Source organism: Halyomorpha halys, unplaced genomic scaffold, assembly GCF_000696795.3.
Source record: "Halyomorpha halys isolate HHAL.00 unplaced genomic scaffold, Hhal_1.1 Scaffold240.1, whole genome shotgun sequence".
Taxonomy (NCBI): Eukaryota; Metazoa; Arthropoda; class Insecta; order Hemiptera; family Pentatomidae; genus Halyomorpha; species Halyomorpha halys.
In genome coordinates, this window is record NW_027115703.1 from 740,642 (window position 1) to 762,507 (window position 21,866).

At 32.0% G+C, this 21,866-nt stretch overlaps 1 protein-coding gene across 1 annotated transcript in view; it reads left to right on the top strand.

The window, feature by feature from the left end:
• The window catches only part of LOC106680053 (cytochrome P450 4c21), a 30,292-nt gene extending 9,304 nt beyond the window's left edge, over positions 1–20,988 (top strand). Inside the window, exons 5-13 of the mRNA XM_014419512.2 lie at positions 151–339; positions 4,506–4,569; positions 6,482–6,599; positions 6,686–6,737; positions 11,018–11,127; positions 14,933–15,093; positions 16,313–16,386; positions 16,841–17,014; positions 19,407–20,988. Coding sequence (XP_014274998.1) covers positions 151–339; positions 4,506–4,569; positions 6,482–6,599; positions 6,686–6,737; positions 11,018–11,127; positions 14,933–15,093; positions 16,313–16,386; positions 16,841–17,014; positions 19,407–19,579 — 1,115 coding nt within the window. The 3' untranslated portion in view covers positions 19,580–20,988. The remainder of the gene's footprint in view (positions 1–150; positions 340–4,505; positions 4,570–6,481; positions 6,600–6,685; positions 6,738–11,017; positions 11,128–14,932; positions 15,094–16,312; positions 16,387–16,840; positions 17,015–19,406) is intronic.
• The last annotated feature ends 878 nt before the right edge of the window (positions 20,989–21,866 follow it).

Here is a 21,866-nt window from a genome sequence, read left to right on the forward strand (position 1 = left end):
GGTGGTTCCTTCCCAAGATTTTCAAGTGTACATGAAACATACAACATATTTACTTATTGTATTTATTATTTGTACAGTTGTAAATCACATTAAATAAATAAAAATTATAAAAAAAAAATTCTGTAATTTAAATTATTGTTATTTTAACAGGTTCAGACGATTTATGGAAGATGCGAAGGAAGGAATACAACTGCTTGTTGAGGAAATCAAGAGTAGAGAGTAACTTTTACAACATTTTCCTCAAATCTGCAAACAAACTGGTGGAATTAATGTTCGCTTCACCTTCAGCTCTGGATATACATACGACAATCTTGGGTGTAACCCAAAGTGTTACGATGGGTACGTTTCTTTCGTTGGTATTTAGCATTTCAAGGTGTTACCTTAGCAGTGTCATAGTACGTCAAACTAAAAAAAATTATCAACATTACCAAAAAAAATAAATGCTGTTTATTTTGAAAGTGGCCTAAGTACATTTGTCAATTATTTCCAGTTGCCCGTGTTTACTTGTACAACTTCATGTTCTCTAAAACATTAGAGGTTACTCATATTCCGAGTAAATAACACAGTTCTGGACGCATTAAGATTTCAGAGTTAATTCAATAGTTCATCCGTTTATTTAGTGGCCTAAGTCCATTTATAATTAAATTCAGATATGTTTAAAATTGATAAAAATTGATCAAACTGTTGAAACAAATGTGGAAATCATAGATCACAAATTTTTAATATCAGGACATTAATTTTTACCAAATGATAGAGATTTTAGCATAGTAGAAATGATATTAAAAATATTGTCTGAATTGTATTAACTTTATTGTAAATGAGACAAGAAGTTTTTTTATCAACAAAATTATTAGACGATGCAATTTTTAAAAGGATGTTGAATTCTAATGGATAATCAATAAACTGGTTAAAAATATGTCGGATGCGTTTTTTTTTTTCAAAAATGAACCGCACCAAATTTTCTAAAAGACGTGAAGCAATGAGAATGAAAATTTTGAAGCCCAGAATTTATTACTGCGTCGGGTGGCCAAGAAAGTTCGGAAATATTATATTGACACCACTATATAAAAATATCAGATAAATTCCAGAAAAAGTCAAGGACATAATTGAGATATTACTATATATCAGCAGAACATCAAAATTTCTTTAAATCCCTTTCACACACACAGACACACACACACAAAATGTCGGTGAGTAGTAAATTGTTTTATAATTTATGTTTGTAATTTTGTATGTTATATAGTTAAAAAATGTTTTGAGTCGCATAAATTATGTTTTTTAAGTGATGTAAAATAAAATGAGTATTTTTTTTTAAATTTTAAGTATCTTAAATTATGATTGGAAAAGTTTGTCGGGGGGTGCGGTCTGCAAAGAACAACATAAATAAACAAAACCATATTTATTTATTTTATGCCGACGTTTCGATCTGAGTTTCAGGTCTTCATCAGAGTTGTGGCGTAGAAGGTAAGCTAGCAACTGAGTTATATCTTAAGTTATGTTTAATGGACTTTGGCTCCTTCAAATTTTATAACAAATCTGGTTGTTAATTTTGAAAGTGGCCTAACTCCATTCTTGGTAAGAAAACGCATGTTATTCACTTAATAATTATTTTAAGAGCAACTATAAATGTAACACCTTTAGTTACACTTAAGCAGTATGCCTAATTACCATCACGTACGTATAGTTTTAATTGAATTGAAACACAATCCCTTAAATATCTCAATTTAAGTATAAATGAACTTAGGCTACTTTCACAATAAACGGTTCAAATCTTTATAACGAATAAGCATGGCAGAGCCATAAAAATCATATTGCATGAGAAAGATAAAGCAAGTAACATCTTTAATTTTTTTTTTAAATAATTTATTTATTGCTATTTACTACTATATAAATATATATACATCAAGTAAATTTGCTGTAAGTGATATAATGACATGATACAAACATGTAGAGAATCTGCCACCTTCTTTTAAGACGTATAGGGGCATTATTAAGTAATGAAGCTAGCGGATTTGGGTTGTAGGGAAGTTTATCATGGAAGGAAGGGTATCTGGTTCTGGCCAAATCGGCAACATATGAGACATTGAGGTCCTGAAGGATGACTTGATTTGTGACAAAGTAAGGAGTGTTAAGGATTTTACGAAGGATTTTGGACTGTAAAGAATGGATTCGATGGTTTAGTGGAGTTCTGTTCCTTAAATTTTATTTTCGATTGATTATATGCATTATTTCTTTTGGAGTTTTCTTGGGTTAAAGATCGTTTATTAGGTTTTTGGTTGCCCAGATTCTTTTTTTGCATTGGATTTACGATCATATATGTGTATTTTAATTAATTGTTTCTCTTACTGTAGTTTTATTGAGTAAAGAGATCGTTTATTAGGTTTTTATTTGGATTATCAGTTACTCATGCGAATTTCGATTTCATTCTTTTTGTTTTGTAAGTTTTAGTTTGTCGATTCTGTGTTTTTAAGTTGTTTTTTTTAATAGTTTATGTGCATATCGATTTATATTTACTTAAAAAGCTTTCTCTGATCAAGGGATCATTTATTAGGTTTCTAAGGGTCCTAATTCTTCAAAAGTAACAGGAAATAAAATTACACAAGATCAATCGTAATTCAATTCAGAAAATTAAATCAAGATCATAGAAGACAAAATGGATGATATCTATATCCAATAATAGTAACAATAGATTGAAATGCACATGTGCGATAGAAATTCCATTTAAAAAAACAGAATTGTGCCTTCGTCTTCTGTTTCTTCAAACGAACACTTCAAGGAGGAAAACTCTAGAATAAATCGAAAAGCGCGTGCAAAATTCATAGTCCTATAATAAATTCGGAATTAGTAGTTTCAAAAACCTAAAAATCGAAAATCATAGATTAATTTGTAATGCTAAATTTCGAGAAAATGACGATTGAATCAATAAAATCCGCTTCCTCCAAAAATTGAAAATATATAACTAGATTGATCAGCCATTATAAATATAAATATAAACGCCATCATATATACTGTATCAAGACATCCTTTAAAAAGTTCTGCCATTCTTCTCTATCCTGTGAAGCAGGCATATTATCAGCTTTATCCAGTATGGTTCACGTCCCCATAGTAAGGACACTATCTAGCCATCTAAAATCTCTTCAGGATGCGTGTTATATGGCACTGTTCAAATAATCACTTAAATATTAAAATGTATTGTTAAGTTTATTAAATTTTAAACAAAAGGTGGTCTGTTAGTTTGTCGTAATTCGCAGCTCTACAATGATTCAACTCCAATGATAAAGAATCATTCAGTGTCTTAAGCACTGTTGTTCGTTTGTTTAGTGGCGCCAAACTTCAATGGTTATCAACGCCATTTATATTTTATTTAATTTTGCTAATATTCGTTAAATTTTATTTATTTTTTAATTTGATTGTTTTTTATTTTATTTTATTTTTTTCTTTCCGATCAAGTTATATGTTTGTCAGTAAATTTTGTGATTTTAAAAACTGAAACACCAATTTTATTGCTTTATCATCGCCTCCAAGGGTTTTTGAGATATCTTGGCTTAGTCCCAAGCTATTGAGGTGTGGTGTGAAATATGGGCATTGTTGGAAAATACGGCTTATTGTTAGATTGTTGTTGCAATACTGGCAGTTCGGAGGCGTTTCTTCTTAAATAATATAGGAGTGGATGAGCCTCGTGTGACCTATTCTCAGCCTGGTCAGTACAACCTCCTCTCTACGACATTTGCGACTGGAGATACCCCAGGGTTTGACATCCTTTTTAATAATTTTTAACTTATTCATTGGGCTTTTGTTCCACAAAGATTTCCATTTATCTTTGACTTCCTTACATGAAGCCTGCTCATCTTTGACGGAGTTAAAATTGCTTTACCCCGTCCCGGAAGCGCGAGTGCTTCTCTTGCAGCGTGATCGGCCAGTTCATTCCCTGCGATTCCTCCATGGCTTTGAACTCATATAAATGTAACTGAAATACCCATATTGTGTAGAGTTTTTAAGTGAAAATGGATGCAGGAAATTTTTGGATGCACTGAATACATACAATCTAAACCTTTTATCGAGCTTAGATTCATTAAATCTGTAATTATTGTAATGTTGGTGTGGTTCAAAGACTAACAGAAGTGGAGTGCTGCTGCTATTGCATTGAGTTCGGCAGTGAATATGTTGTATAGTTTGTGGAGTTTAATTTTGAACGTTGAGTCATTAGTTACAGAGGATGATGCTGCTGATTGGTCTGATTTTGATCCGTTTGTATAGATTATAAAGGATTCGGGCATGTTTTGAATTAGGCGGGAAAACTGGGCTTTTGGAAAAGCACTGTTGTTACAAAGCGACAATGGGGTTTAAATAGTTATGATTTTGTTATAGTTTAAAGCAAAAATATACATTATTTCGAAAAAAAATAGTTCATAGCTACAGTTTGATATTTTTTTCCCTTAAAGTTTTAAAATTAAATTAAGGCTCTAATATATTACTTATTATCAATTTAATTTTTTGTTTTTCAGAAACTCTGTTTGGCCTTGAAACGAATTTAGCCTTCCATCCTCGAATCATCCATTATATGCATTCGTAAGATATTAAATTCATATTTACAATTTTTTTTTTTAATTACTTCTTTCTGTGCGATGTCAATCAAGCAAATTCCTTCGAACAAAAAAAAGAAGTAAATGTATTTATAATAATATAACCACAAGTTTTCTTATTTAAATTAATGTATTTAATCATAATTGTACACAATAAGAAGAATGTTCTGATAAACTTATTTATTTTATAGAAATATTTCTGAATACATTGATAATTTGTATTATATTAAGGAATATACTCAGAGTATACTTTATAGTTTTGGCATGTGGTAATACTGAAGTTTCTAAAATAAACCTTTAAGTTCAAAAGATCTGGGAAATTGAGGAAATATCTGAGTAATAAAGGCAATCACTACTTATTCATGTTCCCAAAAGGGGTCCGACAAGGGATTGTAATAACTATCGAGGAATCTCACTCCTTCCTGTATGTGACATATTAACAACGTTAATCTTAACTAGTATAATCACCGAATACCCCGAACAAGTTATCGGAGATAACCACCGCTGTGGTTTTAAACAGAATCGTTCAACTATTGATACATTTTCTCATTACATCAAATATTGTAGGAAAAGTTGGAATACAATGAGGTAGTTAATCAGCTAATAAAAAAGGCTTACGATTCTATTGACCACCAGAAGCTGTAGAATATTCTGATTGACCAGGGAATACCAAAGAAGTTAGTAAATCCCTTACAGAAGTGAATGACCAAAACGTTTAATAAGGTATGAATCGGTTGTAATTATTCTGAAAAGTTCGAAGTTCGGTCGGGTTTAAAACAAGGTGATTATTTATCACCTATCATATTTAATCTAGCACTAGAACACTTCATTAAAAGTGAATGAATCACGCATTATTAGATAATGAAGGAGAAGCCAGGTTAGAAAACAAATGGATTTGGGTGATTGAGAAGTTTGTTATGGAAGGAACGGTATCTGGTTCTGGCGAAATCGGCAACATATGGAACATTGAGGTCCTGATGGATGACTTGATTTGTGACAAAGTAAGGAGCATTAAGGATTTTGGACTGTAAGGATTGTATTCGGGAGGAGTTTGATGGTTTAATGGAGCCTCTAAGCTCAACTCCGTATGTCCAGATAGGCCTTATAATAGTCATGTAGATCAGTCTTTTGTAATGGATTGGGAATTCAGACCATTTGTCAAGTAAATGTTGCAATAGTCGGAATCTACGAGCAGTTTCTTTTCTTTTGTCTTGTATGAGGATTCCATGTCAGTCGTTTGTCGAGATGTAGTCCTAAGTAACGGATCTGTTCGACAGGAATAAGTGGGGTATTATTAAAGAAGGGCAAGAGAACTGTGGGGCAAGAGGTCATGGGTTTATGTCGAAGGGGATAAACCCATGAATAGTAGGGGAGGAGGTCAAGGGTAAATGTGATTTGGTGGGATTTATTAGAATTTATTTTAATCCTCCAGTTATGGCACCATTCTTCAAGGGTGGTGATGTGGGATTGGAGGGTTTTGGATACAATGTAAGGATCATTGTTCACTGGCAATAGACATGTGTCATCAGATACGTGGTGGGGATAGTGTTAGGATGGGTTGGGATGTCAGATGTGAAAACTGTATAAAGGATAGGACCAAGGATACTACCCTGAGGTACACCAGCAGACTGACGGTGTTAAAAATTAAAAACGGTTTCAGAAATTACATATTCAATCTTTATCATTCTTTATGACTTTTAAATATTTATAAATGAAACATTTACAAAAATGATTAATATTCACTGTGTATCTGAATTAATTTATAATTTGCTTTTCTGACATTACATTTCAATTTTAAATTTAACATATAATTTTATATACATAGAACTTGTTATTTCGTAAATGTAATAACACAATATAATATTTTACCACTGATTATTTATATTTCTTTATTACAGTATAAAAGATATAGCATCGCTAATTATAGCAAACCCACGGATAGCAAGAGCATTACTCTTCATACTGAGACCTTTTGATGAAATGTACATTAGAAAAATAGGAACATTAAGGAGAATGGTAAAAGTATTTATGTATGTGTAAATCAAAACTTATAAAATAAAACAAATGAATACTAATTTTAATTCTTTTTCCTCTTGTTTAAGGTTTTGAGAGAGATTTATAAAAATATGAACAGTAATGAAAGTCTTCTAACAGGTACGAACAGCCATTTCATTTCTAAACGTTCTAACAATATAAACAATATATAATGAAATATCTTGTTTGAGGCAGGTTTTTTTAATATATATAACCTAAAATATCCATATAGTCTTACAGTTTTTATTACCTATAAACTCCTACGTATTAGCCATTCCTACCATTCTCAAGGATCTATCAATTAAAAATTTGTAAAAATTCTATTCAACACAAATTAATTTTTAAAAAAACATTTTGAAAACATAGATTTCCTAGCTTATTCACACTATCACAGCTAACATTAGTTATCACAATAATGCAGGCTATTATGATTAAATTTTATCATTAGTTAATAACCAATAAAACTTCTTAAATTAGGAAATAATACGCAGTAATAAATTAATTTTTATTATAATGTGCTAAATTACATACTATTTTCACAGTTCCCCTTATTATAATTATATAGCTTACAATGTCTAATTCATTAGGGGTATTCAGTTAGGTTAAATGTAAAATGTTTTACCGTGTTAAATGTTATAAGTATAGGATTGTGAGCAGCCCCATTTAAAGTCAGTTAAATGGATAAGAGCTCCTAGCGGATTTTCTGAGCAACTTGTTTTATAACCTTTCCTTCCAAAACTTCATGTTATTGTTTACTTCTATGTTTTGGATTAAAGTAATTTATTACAACATCCCTAAATTGAGTGAGAAGTAGTTAAATTTGTGTAAAATTTTGGCTACTGAGTGTGTTGTTGATCTTCTAAGTTTTGAGGAAGAGAATCAAGATGAGCTAATTGACAACTGTCGATACATTATTATTATTCTCACCCATTCCTCTATTAGTTATAAAACATCCAAAACAATACTAACACAATCAAAACAACACTAACTACGAGCAAGTAACCTAACACAGCAAACAAAGTGATGAGTTCAGCTTGGTATGTTGCGTGACGTCATTCTGTATTTAACAGACCTAGTAACAGACTCTTAATCATGTTATATACTATGCAGTTTTAACATGCTAAAAGAGGGGAATATTTCTCCACTTAACACATGTTAAACTAAAGATAGTTAGTACCCTTAATATATCAATAATACACTGTGTAACCTACCTCAACATCTCAGGTTCGCCTTATCCTCATTATGTTTTCAATTTTATTCATGTATATTCATTTATTCATATAAGTATTTTCCAACATATCAATTTTAACTATATTTTAACAAAACAAAAACACTATGATCGCAAATTAATTTTACTTAAAATTTCAGCATAATACTGGTTCCAATTTCTTGCATCTGGTTTGAAATTAACAGTATAATTATTATTTTCGGGTATTTAGTCTCTAACATTTTTCTTCTGAAGGTATATTTTTTATGCAAAATTAATGTATTTTCAAAATCAGAATTATAGTTATTTTTGGGTACATGCTGGCTGTGATAGTACTATCAGAAGATTTTAAGGATTAATTTATAATGAATGGACAGTAACTAAAAAGTTTTAGTTGATTGATTCTTGAGAATGGCCGGAATGGCTGAAACGTAGAAGTTTGAAGATAATAAAAAACTGTGATGCTGGAATTAAACTGGAAATTTTTGTTATAACTAATACACATGTATAATTTCATTATGTGTAACAGCAGTTGAATCAATTTCTTCATTAATTAACACGGGAAGCTCCCTAATTTGCTAATTAATTTGATGAAATATCGATTAGGTCACTTTTTCCTCCTAAAGCTCCTAAACGGTGTACCTATCCTAGAGGCAGAGAACTCGGCAGGAGTGTCCTTGGTTTTTGTCGCCCAAGAAGTGGCCCAGGAGCATTTATCTCATAGTAGACGATATGTACCATTTTTTTCTATAATTGGATGTGATAATGACAAAAATCTTTCATCAGGGGTTGAAGAATCCAGATGCTGTAAAAGATCTAAGATCTTCGTGCACCGGTTCATAGGGACGTGACGGCCGTGCGGATTTGGGCGCAGGTTCGGAACGTTGTGGGTTCGATTCCCATCTGAGGCAGTTAAAGATTCATTTTTCAGTTAGACACTCCTTGGTTAGTGCGCGGCGGCAACCCAGGTAGCCGTCAGGGGTTGGCAAAAAGGACCACTAGGCCCACCTTCCGGATTTGTTCCCCCTATTATAAACCAGTACCAGTACTAGCCCCGCTTCATGATTTAAAATAAGAAACATAGGAAGCGCCCAGGTGAGCAAAATGCTCAAATAAGAAAAGAAATATGTCACATTAGGAATATACTGATGAGATAAATGTTTAGTCTTACCGGTAGGAGGAGACCAGAACAAAACTGAATCGAGTATAGGTTCCAAGATAAAAGAGTGACTAAAATAAACAAGCGGCAATAACAACATCAAAGGGTTAACGGAAGGTAGCCGAAAGTATAAACAAAACAGATGAAATACTAGGAAAATATAGGCGTCCATTTCCCAATGTGAGCAAAATCCTCAAGGCTACACCTCTCCCGGGCCAAGGAAGAAGAAATTAAACAACGGCGAGTTCTGCGTCGAATGAATATTATACACTAACAAAAGTAAATTATACAATAAACTTATAATATATTTAGAACGATATATTCAATGTAAATCCTAGAGTTTAATAGTTAAACACCTTAAGTGTATGCAGTGAATATGCCATAAACAAATAATTGTTTTTGTATTTACAACTCTTAAGCATACCTCTAATAGTAAGGGCATCTTTTGCACGAGACTAAAATGATTGTCAATTGTTAAAATTGATTCAAACTGTAATATGATAACTATGTAAGACCCGTCATCATCGGACCGATATAGCAACTGAGAAATATTTAAAAAAATAAAAAATTGTTTAGATGTTTATCAATCAGTAATTAATTACTAAACACTTATATTGTCTTTAATTTGTAGAGGTACAAAGTCCAAAAAATGTCATCTTACTCGATCGCTACCAAGCCATCTTTATATAGACAGCTCTTAAAGTGAACAAAGAATTAAATATATACTATAAAAACATAAAATATATCAAATATCTTAAACAAGAATCTAATACCTATACTTAGTTAGTATACTTAATAACCTCCAAGAAATTTTGATATGCTATGTATCTATAGAGATTTATCGGGATGACAGGATAATCGCTGAAGGCAATTATCCAAAAATAAGTTAATTAATTAATTATATATTGAGTCCTAAAATCAGTTTACCAATTAAATACCTTTATATTTATAAAATGTTGTTACCATTAATTATATAGTATAATAAAGGGTGGTATCTTGGGTTATATAATATTATATAAACTACAAAAAGAGATTAACTATTTATTTACAATTTATTACAATGATTAAAATAGCTGTAATGATTCAGATAAAGGTTGTTAATATAGATTATTACATTATTACTTATTGGTTAATTTATATTTATAGCTGCTGAAGCCGTGGTATGTAGTGCCGTAGATGTCGTTCATAAGGGATGTCCAGGTCTCGTGGCCCTTCTCACGACTTCGTCTGGTCGAAGTGCATCTTCCATGCCTGCCTCCTGACTGTGGTCCTCACCCGTCTAATCCTTCCTGTTGAGTGTGTCCGTCTGGATCTTCTAGATTTCCTCTGTATTTTTCTCCCACTTCCCTTTTGGGGCGTTACATTACTTTAAAAACTCCTCTCTGATTGGGCGTCCCCCTCCTCAGGGCCGAGAATGTGTAAAAAAGTTTGACATGTCCAGAAAGGCCCTGCACCTGGTTAATTTGATTCTGGTCCTCATCTCAATCTGTTATTTTGTGTTTTGACACTTAAAGGTTAGCCAATCTAATTTTCTCAGGGGCCTCTGGTAATGTGACAAACTTAATACAGATGTTTTCATATCCGGGGACGCTAAAATCTTCGCAGGATACCCTGACCAGGAATAGGGGCAGATGACGAAAAAACTAAATACTACCCAGGATTGTCAAAATGTTAATACATAGCAGATAGTATCCATAAAAAGTTATTGACTGAAGAAAAAAATACATACAGAAATGTTGTTTATTGTATTTTTATTTGTACTTAATACACACATTCGTGGATTTCTGATCTTCACCAAATACTAAATAAGAAATACAAATTTAATTATGCTTATACTTTCTTCAGATGGCCTTTTCTAATTTACCAAACTTTTGCGATTATGTTATAAGGAGGTTCTTTGGAGTACCAAATTTTAGTTCATAAGAAAACATTAATAGCTTATATGAGTATAATTTAATATACTAAGTGATACTTCATTATCATTTTAATTAATTATCATATGTAAAATACTATTCAATATATTTTTTTTAACAGAAAATACAGAATCATACCATCCTTTACCAATGTACATCGCATCAAGAACTAAAAAAAGTAAAACATTCGATAGAAGAGTGGTAACTGAATTACAGGAAGTTTTCATTACAGTAAGTATTGATTCAGTTTACTTCTATATATTTTCTTTTTCATCTCTGACATACCGAGGGTAGAGGAGAGTTACATTATCCTGTGCACCACTATTCTATTATCATTGAAGTGGGAAGGTCGAATTTCATCCCGTGGGGCCACCACCAAAACAGTCAACCTGGCAAGGTTTAAATCACACTGGTACCACAGCACTTGCGAGGTTGCTAAAGTGACACCTTACCTTACTAATTTTTTTTTCATATCATCCTTCTTTCTCTAACTCCTATGTGCTCATTTTTCTTTTATTTTATTTTTTTTATATAATTTATTTATTGTTATTTACAACTATATGAAAATATACACATCAAGTAAATTTTTCGTTAGTGTTTAAATGGCATAATTCAACATGTGGAGACTCCAGCGACCGATAGAACTCCAATAACATTTCTAGAGGAGAAGATCTCGAGGCCATCTTCTTTTCAGATGCCTTGGAGGATTATTAGGGGTAATGAAGAAAAAGTTAGAAACAAGTGGGTTTGGATGGTTTGAAAGTTTATCATGAAAGAATTGGTAACTATTTCTGGCAAAATCAGCAACATATGGAACATTAAGGTCCTGATGTATGACTTGATTTGTGACAAAGTAAGGAGCATAAAGGACTTTACAAAGGATTTTGGACTTTAAGGATTGGATACGAGAGGAATTCAACTGTTTACTGGATCCCGAAAGCTCAACTCCGCATATCCGGAAAGGCCTTATAATAGTTATGTGGATTAATCTCTTTTGATGGAATGGTCTAAACTTCTATTATCATGGAACATTAACATGGTCTGTCTTGTGAATGTTGTAGTAGTCGGACCCGACGAGCAGTTTTTGTCTCTTCAGTCTTTATGTGGATTCCATGTCTGTCGTTACTCCAGATGTAGTCCAAAGTAGAAGATCTGTTCAACAGGGGTGATAGCAACATTATTAATGAATAGTAGGGTAGGAGGTCAAGGGTTAATGTGATTTGGTGGAATTTTTTGGAATTAATTTTAATCCTCTAGTTTTGGCACCATTCTTTAAGGGTGGTGATGTGGGATTGGAGGGTTTGGGATACAATGGAAGAGTCAGTATTCACTGACAAAAGAAATGTGTCGTCGGTATGCTTAGTGAGGATAGTGTTAGGATTGGTTCGGGTGTCAGCTGAAAAAATTATACAAAGGATAGGACTAAGGATACTACCCTGAGGTACACCAGCAGATTTAGGAAAGAGTGATGAAACGGAGGGATAAAACGGATAATGAGGAAATATGCAGGTGTCCAGGAATTCATAGCAGTCCTGGGTGCCAGACTCAATTAAAAGCCTGTTCTGTATCAAGAAAGACTCGCAATCTGTTTGCTCTTATGCGAGAAATTGCAATTGCAGTCCACTAAATCCACTGTTACATGTTCCCTGCTAGTCTTTTATCTCCCTTCAGTTTCCATAGAAGACAGAGGAAAATATTCGGTTTACGCAGATGAAAACGCCTTCTAGTCTTGCTTCCAAGTACCACTTCGTCTTTAGGTTATCTTACGTTCTGCAGACGTACTCAAACCATTTTAGCTGTCATTCTTTTCGGGTGTCCCACGCTTTTAAATTCTTATTAATCTTGTAATTTTTGGCGCAGTTCCACTAAGAGTGGTAAATTAAATAGAAACGTAAATGTCGATAAAGAAGGTGGTAGATGATAAAAATTCTTAGAAATCATATTAGATAGCCTATAAAACATTTATTTATGATGGATTCAGGTAGCCGGGGGGTAAGGCCTGTGGCTACTAACTCTAAGGACCCGAGTTCGGATCTGGCTGGGCAGAAAATTGTTTTCTTAGACGGTAGTTATGAGTCAACTGTTGTAGGTTCTGGAGCCTTCCAGGGGCCACCTAGCCTCCAAAATTGAGTACCCTTAATGGGGTAAAATCTAGCGGTCGAGCCTAATTCTGACCAAATCACCTCCTTGCACAACCATTGGTCTCCCTTACAAAGTATTGAACCCCTGACCCTTCATGGGTCGTAGCGGTACAAATTTAATTTAATATAACTTTTATTAAGTTCAACTTTCGTTTTAATATTTATCAGATTATTTATTAGCTTAATTAACCATACATATTATGTTTCCATAATTGTATATCTGTTAAAAAATAAACCACTAAAGTTAATAATCCTTAAACTATAGTCAGTTATTGATCAACATTTGTTGGGAAAATTCTTCAATTTATTAAAAGACGGGGGGACAAACATATTATCTGTTAGCAGTTCCAAAAATATACTGAATGACAAGAAACCTTAACAAATGGCTTCCGATTTGGACTCAAAAACCGAAGGGTAGGCCAGAAATTCAGGCCATATGATATATATTGAGATATTCTATGTTTGAATTTGCCGTTGTTTGGCAACTGTGTAGCAGCGCCTTAAACCGTTACTATAATCATTCCAAAGCAAACAATGTACACTTACACAATCTTATATTTTATTAGTCAATTAATATAATCAACAATAGTTAATAGGCAGAGAAAACCTAAATTTATCATAGTTATGGATTTTTACAATGTTTATTTCAGTTAAAATGTTTTTTCATTTTATACTATGTAAGTTTTGTGACTTCTACTTTATAATTCCTTAATTAGATCAATATTCTTTATCAGTGTATCGAAGCTCTTCCCCATCTACTGGATGGACCATATTTTCGGTTGTTAGGATACTTCATCTCAAATTGAATATCCTCAGTCTACTTGTGTTCCTCAAGGCCAATCCTTACACTATCCTCACGATGTATGCCGATGAAACATGTGTGCTCGCAGTTAATAATAACTTTTTGAATGCGTCCCAAACTTTCCAATCCCATAACATAGCCCTCGAATAACGGTGTTGTAATTGGAGGACTAAAATAAATCCCATCAAATGACCTTTACCCTTCGTCGTAAACCTACCGACTGCCCTACAGTTTCCTTTAATAATATTCCTCTTACTCCTGTCGAACAGATCCGCTACATCTGGACAAACGAATAACCTAGGATCCTCACACTAAACTGAAAAGACAGCAGACCGTACGCCGATTTCGACTATTACAGCACTTACTAGATAAACGATCTAAACTTCCAATCTATTACTAGACTCGTAACCTGTATCTACTCCAATCTACTAAAAGACCGATCTAAATGACAGTAATAAGGCCAATGTGAACATACAAAGTTGAGCTTTGGGGATCTACTAAGCCTTCGTATTCCTCTCGTGTCCAATCCTTACAATCCAAAATCCTTCTTACGGTGACACAAATAAAATCATCCATAAAGATCTTAATGTTCCATATGTAACATAACTAGCACAAACCACTAACCACTCAAACCCACTAGTTACTAATTCTAGCTTCCTCTTCCATTCCTGACAATCCGCCTGAAAAGAAGATGGCCTCGAGACCTTCTAAGGTAAAAATATTATCTGTGTGCTACCAATGGGTAGTTTCTCTGTGTCATACCATTATGATCTTACAACAAATTATGTATTATTATTTACAGCTGTAAACGTCAATAAATAAAAAAAAAAAATTAAATATTTTATAATGTGCACTACTAAGGTATTTTATTTTTACATTTACACATATTTATATTACTGATATTATTTAGAAGACTATTAGCGAATCGGCTCGCTCAGTAATGCAGCATTCATTTAATTTATCAAAGAATCATCTAATCATTTCGAAGAATTTATCATTATTATTATTTTTTTTAGTAAGTATAATTAAAAACGTTATTAATATACTTCAAGTTAATATATTATTTAATAAATTTTATTTTGTATTATTCTAGTCCTCGCACACTGTTGCTTCCACGATGTCAAGTACAATCACTTGCTTAGCTGTTCTTCCTGAAATACAAGAAAGAGCATGGAAGGAACAATACGAAATTTTCGGTGACGATACGAGAGAACCAACTCTTGAAGATCTGGAGCAGATGAAATTCCTTGAAAGGTAACTTTCCAGCTACAAAGTGTTTGTAAAGAATCCGCTTAAAACCTAGTGAACAAATTCCATTTTATTTTAACTTATTTTTACATAGGAACTGACAATTTCATCTTTTTAAATTTAAAATAAATTTAATTAGCTTTCATTTAAGTAAGAAAATGTTTAGACTCAAAAATCACGAATAAGCGAAAATAAGTGGAATTTGAGAAAAACAGTATAATCATTAAACATTATTTTTTAATAACCTGAAGTAATATAAAATGCAAAGCGTGTGTAATGAATACAAATAATTTATTTATTTCAGATACGCTTAATTAAAATTTAATAATTACTACTTGGACAATTTAAGATGTGAGCATACACATCATTTTTACATTTTATGTTTATCCTTTATTAAAATTATGTTAGTTAATAATTCCAAATTTAACATTTTTATTCTCTCAACTTTCATTTGACAATCGTTTTGGTTGTCAGTCATTTTAGGTGACAATTTGTTTTAAACACTCTCTTGAACCAATCTTTGGCTGTAATTAAAGATAATTACAGCGTAATCTGTATAACTGGGATCTCAAAGGATCTAGATATTTTTATTCAGTTAAAGAGGCTTTTTATTTTACCTGTTTTCCAAATATGCAAGTTTAAATGATAGGTTCTGAAGGGTCGTTAAGAGAGACCATATATTGTAGAGGTGAACATAGCAAGAAGGCCGATTTTATTATTTTATATGAAATTTTAATATTACAATCTACTATATCCTCATTGGGCAATAGGTAATAGTGATAATTTATCACAATCATACTAAAATTAAAAAAATAAATAAAAATAGAAATAAATAAATGAAAACAAAATTACATACAAATAAATAAAATCTTCCTAAATATATATAAACTGAATAATAAATAAAATGAACATAATCAAACTATATGAAAAAAAAAATAATCACTAGTCACATTTACACTGATATATACAATGTTTATACTATTGATCTGAGGATCCGTGAGCCCACTCAATCCTCCACGTCGAAGTGGTAGAGCAGGGCTCTTCGAGATCCCAGTGCACCCGTTTCATCGCGTCAATTGTAAGAGCCAGTGGAGGCTGAGTAAGTATTAAGGCATTTTTAAAAAAATTAAATCAGACTTTTTATCGTATATTTCTTTAGACACATGTAAATGTAGTATTATAATGTTTTGGTTTAGTTTTTATGTGATTAAAAATTTTCTTAAAGGTTCATCAAAGAATCTCTTCGATTTTGCGGACCTCCGTTTGTTGGAAAGCAAGCATCTGAAGATATAGAAGTAGGTAAGTAGCATTGTATTTTATTTTAATATTTAAAAGTATTATTATTTACATTTATATTTTCTTCGAATTCTGAAGTTATTCTATACTGAAAAGGACATGATAGAACGTTTTAGCTGTTGTATTCAATGAATTTCCTTCATTATTTCTTGAGTTTTAAGCCTCTAATTCTATGACATATTTCAATAAAATTTCTAAGTTTTCTAAGTCTATATATCTGAGCTAAATTTGAGATGATATGGTCCATAAGTTTGTTGATTTGACTTGGAATAACCATGGTTGGAATTGAATTCTTTTATTCATATTATATTTATTTTTATGAAAAGAGAAAAAAAATATGCCTTTTATCACGAAACTTAAGATTAAATTTTACTCAAAATCTGAAAAGATAAAACATCATGTTTTTTTCTTAGACTCTTTAATTGAATTAGTATAACCACTTTTTTTTTGTTTTCAGATGGAATAATTATACCCAAAGACACTATTGTAGTTTATCTATTAGACTTTCTAAGAAAGGATCCAAATTACTGGAAAGACCCAGAGGTTTTTGACCCTGACCGTTTTCTTGAAGAAAATGAAGGATTAAAATATTCCTATGCACCATTTGGAGTTGGTGTTCGAAGTTGTCCAGGTAAATGTTTTCACAATCTGAATATTAGCTATGTAAAACCCAATCATAATTGTTAAAAAAATATTCATTTTAACTTATAAATGAAAGTTCATTCTGGCTATTAGAAATATAATACTTACGGTGTAATGACGAGGGGTAAACGTGTTTTCATGGGATTTATTGTGATTTATTTAATTCCTCCAATCAGGACAACATTCTTCGAGAGCTATGCTTTGGGATTGGAGAATTAGGGGTGCAGTTCAAGGGTTATTATTAACTGCGAAAACACATGTGTCATCGGCGTAAGTGGTGAGGATAGTATCAGGATTGGTTGAGATGTCAGCAGTCTAGACAGGATGGGACCGAGGATACTACCTTGAGGAACACCAGCTCAAATGCTTTAAATGTCTATTTTCGTTAGAAACTCGAACAACATTTTTTTCACAATATCAATACTTCCAATTATTGTACACATTTTTTGAAAATATTAATATTTTTTTTGGAAATTACAAAAAGTCTAATTCTGTAAAATAGTGTTTTACAAAATTACCTGTTTGTAAACAGCCTAGATCAGAAACAAAAGGTTGTATGAAAATGAAATTACGTATTTAAGGCAAGTACTTTATATCACCAATATATATTTTTTTTGTTTTTTTAACCATTTTCCCAAAAATGGTCTTCTGATTTTGATTAAACAAATAATTTTAATTTGATTAAACACACAATGAAGTAAAGTTTAACATGAGCTAGTTATTATCTCTCATTGTTAGTAGTAAGTAACGATAGATAAGTAAACAAATTGGTGAATTTACTTATGGCGTTTGGTTTCTCAGATCTGGTCGGCCATCTTCTTGCTTTTTGATAATCTCTTTGATTCAGTGGGCAACCAGATATTAAGTCTAATGATATACGACTGTGTATTAGTATTTCATAGCTGCACCTTGTTACTTCGGTTGATTCATAACAAAGCAGCCGTTCAGAAACATTTTACTAAAGAAATTTGTTTTTCTTATTTTACTCCACTAGTTTTGATCAGTACTAAGACAGTTGCATAGCGTTGTCTATGTTGTTGAGGCATAACACCATAAAGTGGTAATAGTGGTTGGAACTGTACGATGAAAAAAAACTTTCTTTTTACATTAGCTGGTCTCGTGCCCATCTTCTTTTCAGGCACCTCGGAGGATTGTCAGGAATGGAAGAGGGTTCAAGGTTAGAAACTAGAGAGTTTGAGTGGTTAGGGAGTTTATAATGGAAGGAGTGATATCTGGTTCGGGCTAGGTCGGTTATATAGGGAACATTAAGGTCTTTATGTATGATTTTATTTGTAACAAAGTAAGGAGCATTGAGGATTTTACGAAAGATTTTGGATTGTAAGGATAGAATACGAGAGGAATTCGAAGGTTAAATGGAGCCCCAAAGCTCAACTCCATATGTCCAGATTGGCCTTATTACAGTCATGTAGATCAGTCTTTTGTAATGTGTTGGAAGTTTAGACCGTTTGTCTAGTAAGTGCTGTAATAGTCGAAATCGACGTGCAGTTTCCTGTCTTTTCAGTCTTGGGTGAGGATTCCAGGTTAATCGTTTGTCCAGATGTAGTCCAAGGTAGCGGATCTGTTCGACAGGAGTAAGAGTAACATCATTAAATGAAACTGTAGGGCAGTCAGTAGGTTTAAGACTTATCAATTTGTAATTTAAATTTGACATTATGATTTTTTTTTTATGATTTGATTGTTCTAAACTCAATTATTTCCTCTGATTTTTATGTTTAGTCTATTTATAATGTCGGCGTATTGTGTATTTAAGAGGTAAGAGTCAACTTTGTAGTTTACTATGTCTTTGATGTTTATGATTATATGTATAGCTTCCAGACCTGCTTTTCATATTTTGTGTAATGCTCCTATTGTGTGATTCTCAAAGTTGAATTTGTGGTTCAATTTTATACTGTGGTAGGCCAGAACTGTGAAGATTTGTATTTATAACATTTCTACAATTGGTTGCTTATTGCTCGATTCTGGTTTCTAGTTTTTTTGATGTTTCACCAATGTATACTTTCTCACAATTGTTACAATCTATCTTATATATTGCATTTATTTTTTCCATTTTATTAATTTTTTCTTTCATGTTGGACAGCTTACTTTGTAACTTATTGTTATTGTACAAACCAGTTCTGATATTTACATGACCATATTCTGACAATGTTCTTTTTATTTTATCAGTTAGGCCTGTTACTTAGTTTAGGATTCGTTGTTGAAACAAGTCAATAATATCTGCAAATTTTGCTTCAGTGTTAGCCATCGTAAACAAAAAATTACTTAGATAAAAAAAAAGTTGTATTTATGTTTAAATTTAGATCAACTGTGGACTGAATAATAATTTAAAAAATGATTTATTAGTTATGATGTTTACATTTCAGGTATGACTTTTGCAATGACAGAAATGAAAATTACACTGTCGAAATTATTGAGAAAAACAAAACTTTCACCAGTTAATAAAGATCTAAAATTTGAAGATCTTGAATTTGAAGCTCAGGTATTAATGGAACTGAAGAATCCACCTTTGCTGCAAGTCGAGGAAAGAGTTTATTAATTTATTATTTTATTTTGAATTTATTATATCTGACCAAAATTCCGGATAATAATGTTGTTTATTATTTTTACCTTTTCTTCCCACCTTCTGACCTATTAGTTGCCACGGAGAAGTTTCAAGAAGACTTGAATATAATTAGTCAGTGGGTACAAGAAAACAAGCTTAAGTTGAATGCAGAGAAGACTTAGGCAATCGTAATAGGATCCAATCACCTCCTAAAAACTATTCCGACAACAATCCAAAACACTTCAATCCATACGTTAAAAACCTTGGTGTCACTAAAGACCAAACTCTCTCCTGGAAAAACCACGTCTCCCATATTTCCCGTCATAACTTTTCCACCCTGAAGCGTTTAAATTATCTTGGTCACCTACTTCCTTTTGAAACCCGCAGGCTCCTGGTTACTTCCTTAATATTCCCCCACTTTGACTATTGCTGTATGGTTTACGGGGGTGTCTCTGGAAATCTCGAAGCAAAATTAAAACGGTTAAATAATTGCTTTGTACGATTTATCTTCGGGGTCCCCAGGGACGCCCCTGTCACCCGATTTTATGAAGAGTTGAAGTGACTTTACCTCTCCTTCCGTCGTAAATATTTTCTTCCTTCCTTTCTCTATCAAGTTATCCAATCCTGTCGTCCATCGCACATCTCTGATATCCTTCAATTTAAATCCTCAGTGCATTCCTGCAATACCCGCTCAGGGCCTTTAGACATATACATATGTAACTGCACATCGAACCGCAGCCTTTGATAGATCTTTCCTTATCCGTTCCTCTTCCCTATGGGATTCTATTTACTCCTTTATTCGTAGTTCTAATACCCTTCCAATCTTCAAATCCCGTATCTTCGACCACCTTCTGTCAACCCAATTCCGGAAGAATAACAATTGAAAGTTTCAAATAAGGTTTATATATTCTCTGTATTTTATGTTTAAAAATTTTATTCATACTTGTAAATATGTATATTAGCAAAAATTGTACCTTTTCATTTATTATTTTTAGTTTAATTGTATTTGATTTTTTTTTTATTTATTATCAGAAGTGTTAGTCATCTAATGTTTTATGATATAACATATGGTTTTATTTTATTTATTCTGTTCTTATTTTATATATTCTGTTGATTATTGTTCATTTTTCTTTTCAAATTCATTATTTTATTATATTTTAATTTCATTTTCAATTTGTATTTCACTCCAAGGCTCTAAACCCTAATTTTGACGCCTGTATATTATTCTAAAGGGATCCATCTCAGAATAAATAAAGAATATTATTATCATCATGTATATAATGTAAATAATGTTGTATATTTTTTACTAATAGCAGTCCATAAAAATAGTTATCCATTCTGATAGTACAATATAAGTAAATTTGCCATTTTATATTGTGAAATAATTTTGCATTAAATTTTCATCCATGACCATGAGTAGTATGTAATACTAAAAATTTATTTCTAGTTCATGTTTCAAATATATTGATTTGTTTCACCATCTGAATGTAATACCTCTTTTTTCTTTTTAATATTACTTTTAGGCCAAAATTAAAACACAATTTTGCATAATTTACTTATTTAAGTATCGGGCGTTTCGTATATACCAGTGGGAATAAATGCTGAAGAAGCGAATGCCCATACCAGAAACGTTCATGACTTAAATAAACAAATATTATTTACTTAAGTTACCAATTATTTTTTTCATTACAAGTCAATTTCTTTTTATTAATTCTGTAAATATAATTTGTTAAATTATATTAGTTTACTGGATTATTAAACATTCCTCTAATGTTCTAGTGAATTTTATATGAAATGTTGCTTTTTAAAAAAATATATCTCGGGAAATACTGAACGTAAAAAGTTCTATTAGAGCTCATATTTTAGAAAATTTACTCTACTTTAAATGATGTTCAATTAGGTTTTCTAGTGTTGTTGGTAGATTAAAAGATATAGATCTCTGAATGAAAAGTAAATTTTTTTTAACGTTTTGAAACAGCCTCCATTTTCTATTCCCCCTATTTATACTTGGCAGACTCAGCAATTTAGACTAGTAATTATGCATAGTTTTGATTAAAGTAATCAAAAATTGGGGTGAGATAACTGCCATTTTTCCCTCTTGGGCTCTTGTACTATTAGAAGTATGAAGTATGTACTAGCTTAAGTAGGAGTTGAGGACAAGTGAACAAATGATCAATTATCATATTTTACACAACATATACATTTAGAAAACTTAAGTATCGTCGAGAGAAAGCAGTTAAAAAATGAGAAAAAGGATATGAAATGATGATCTACCCACCTT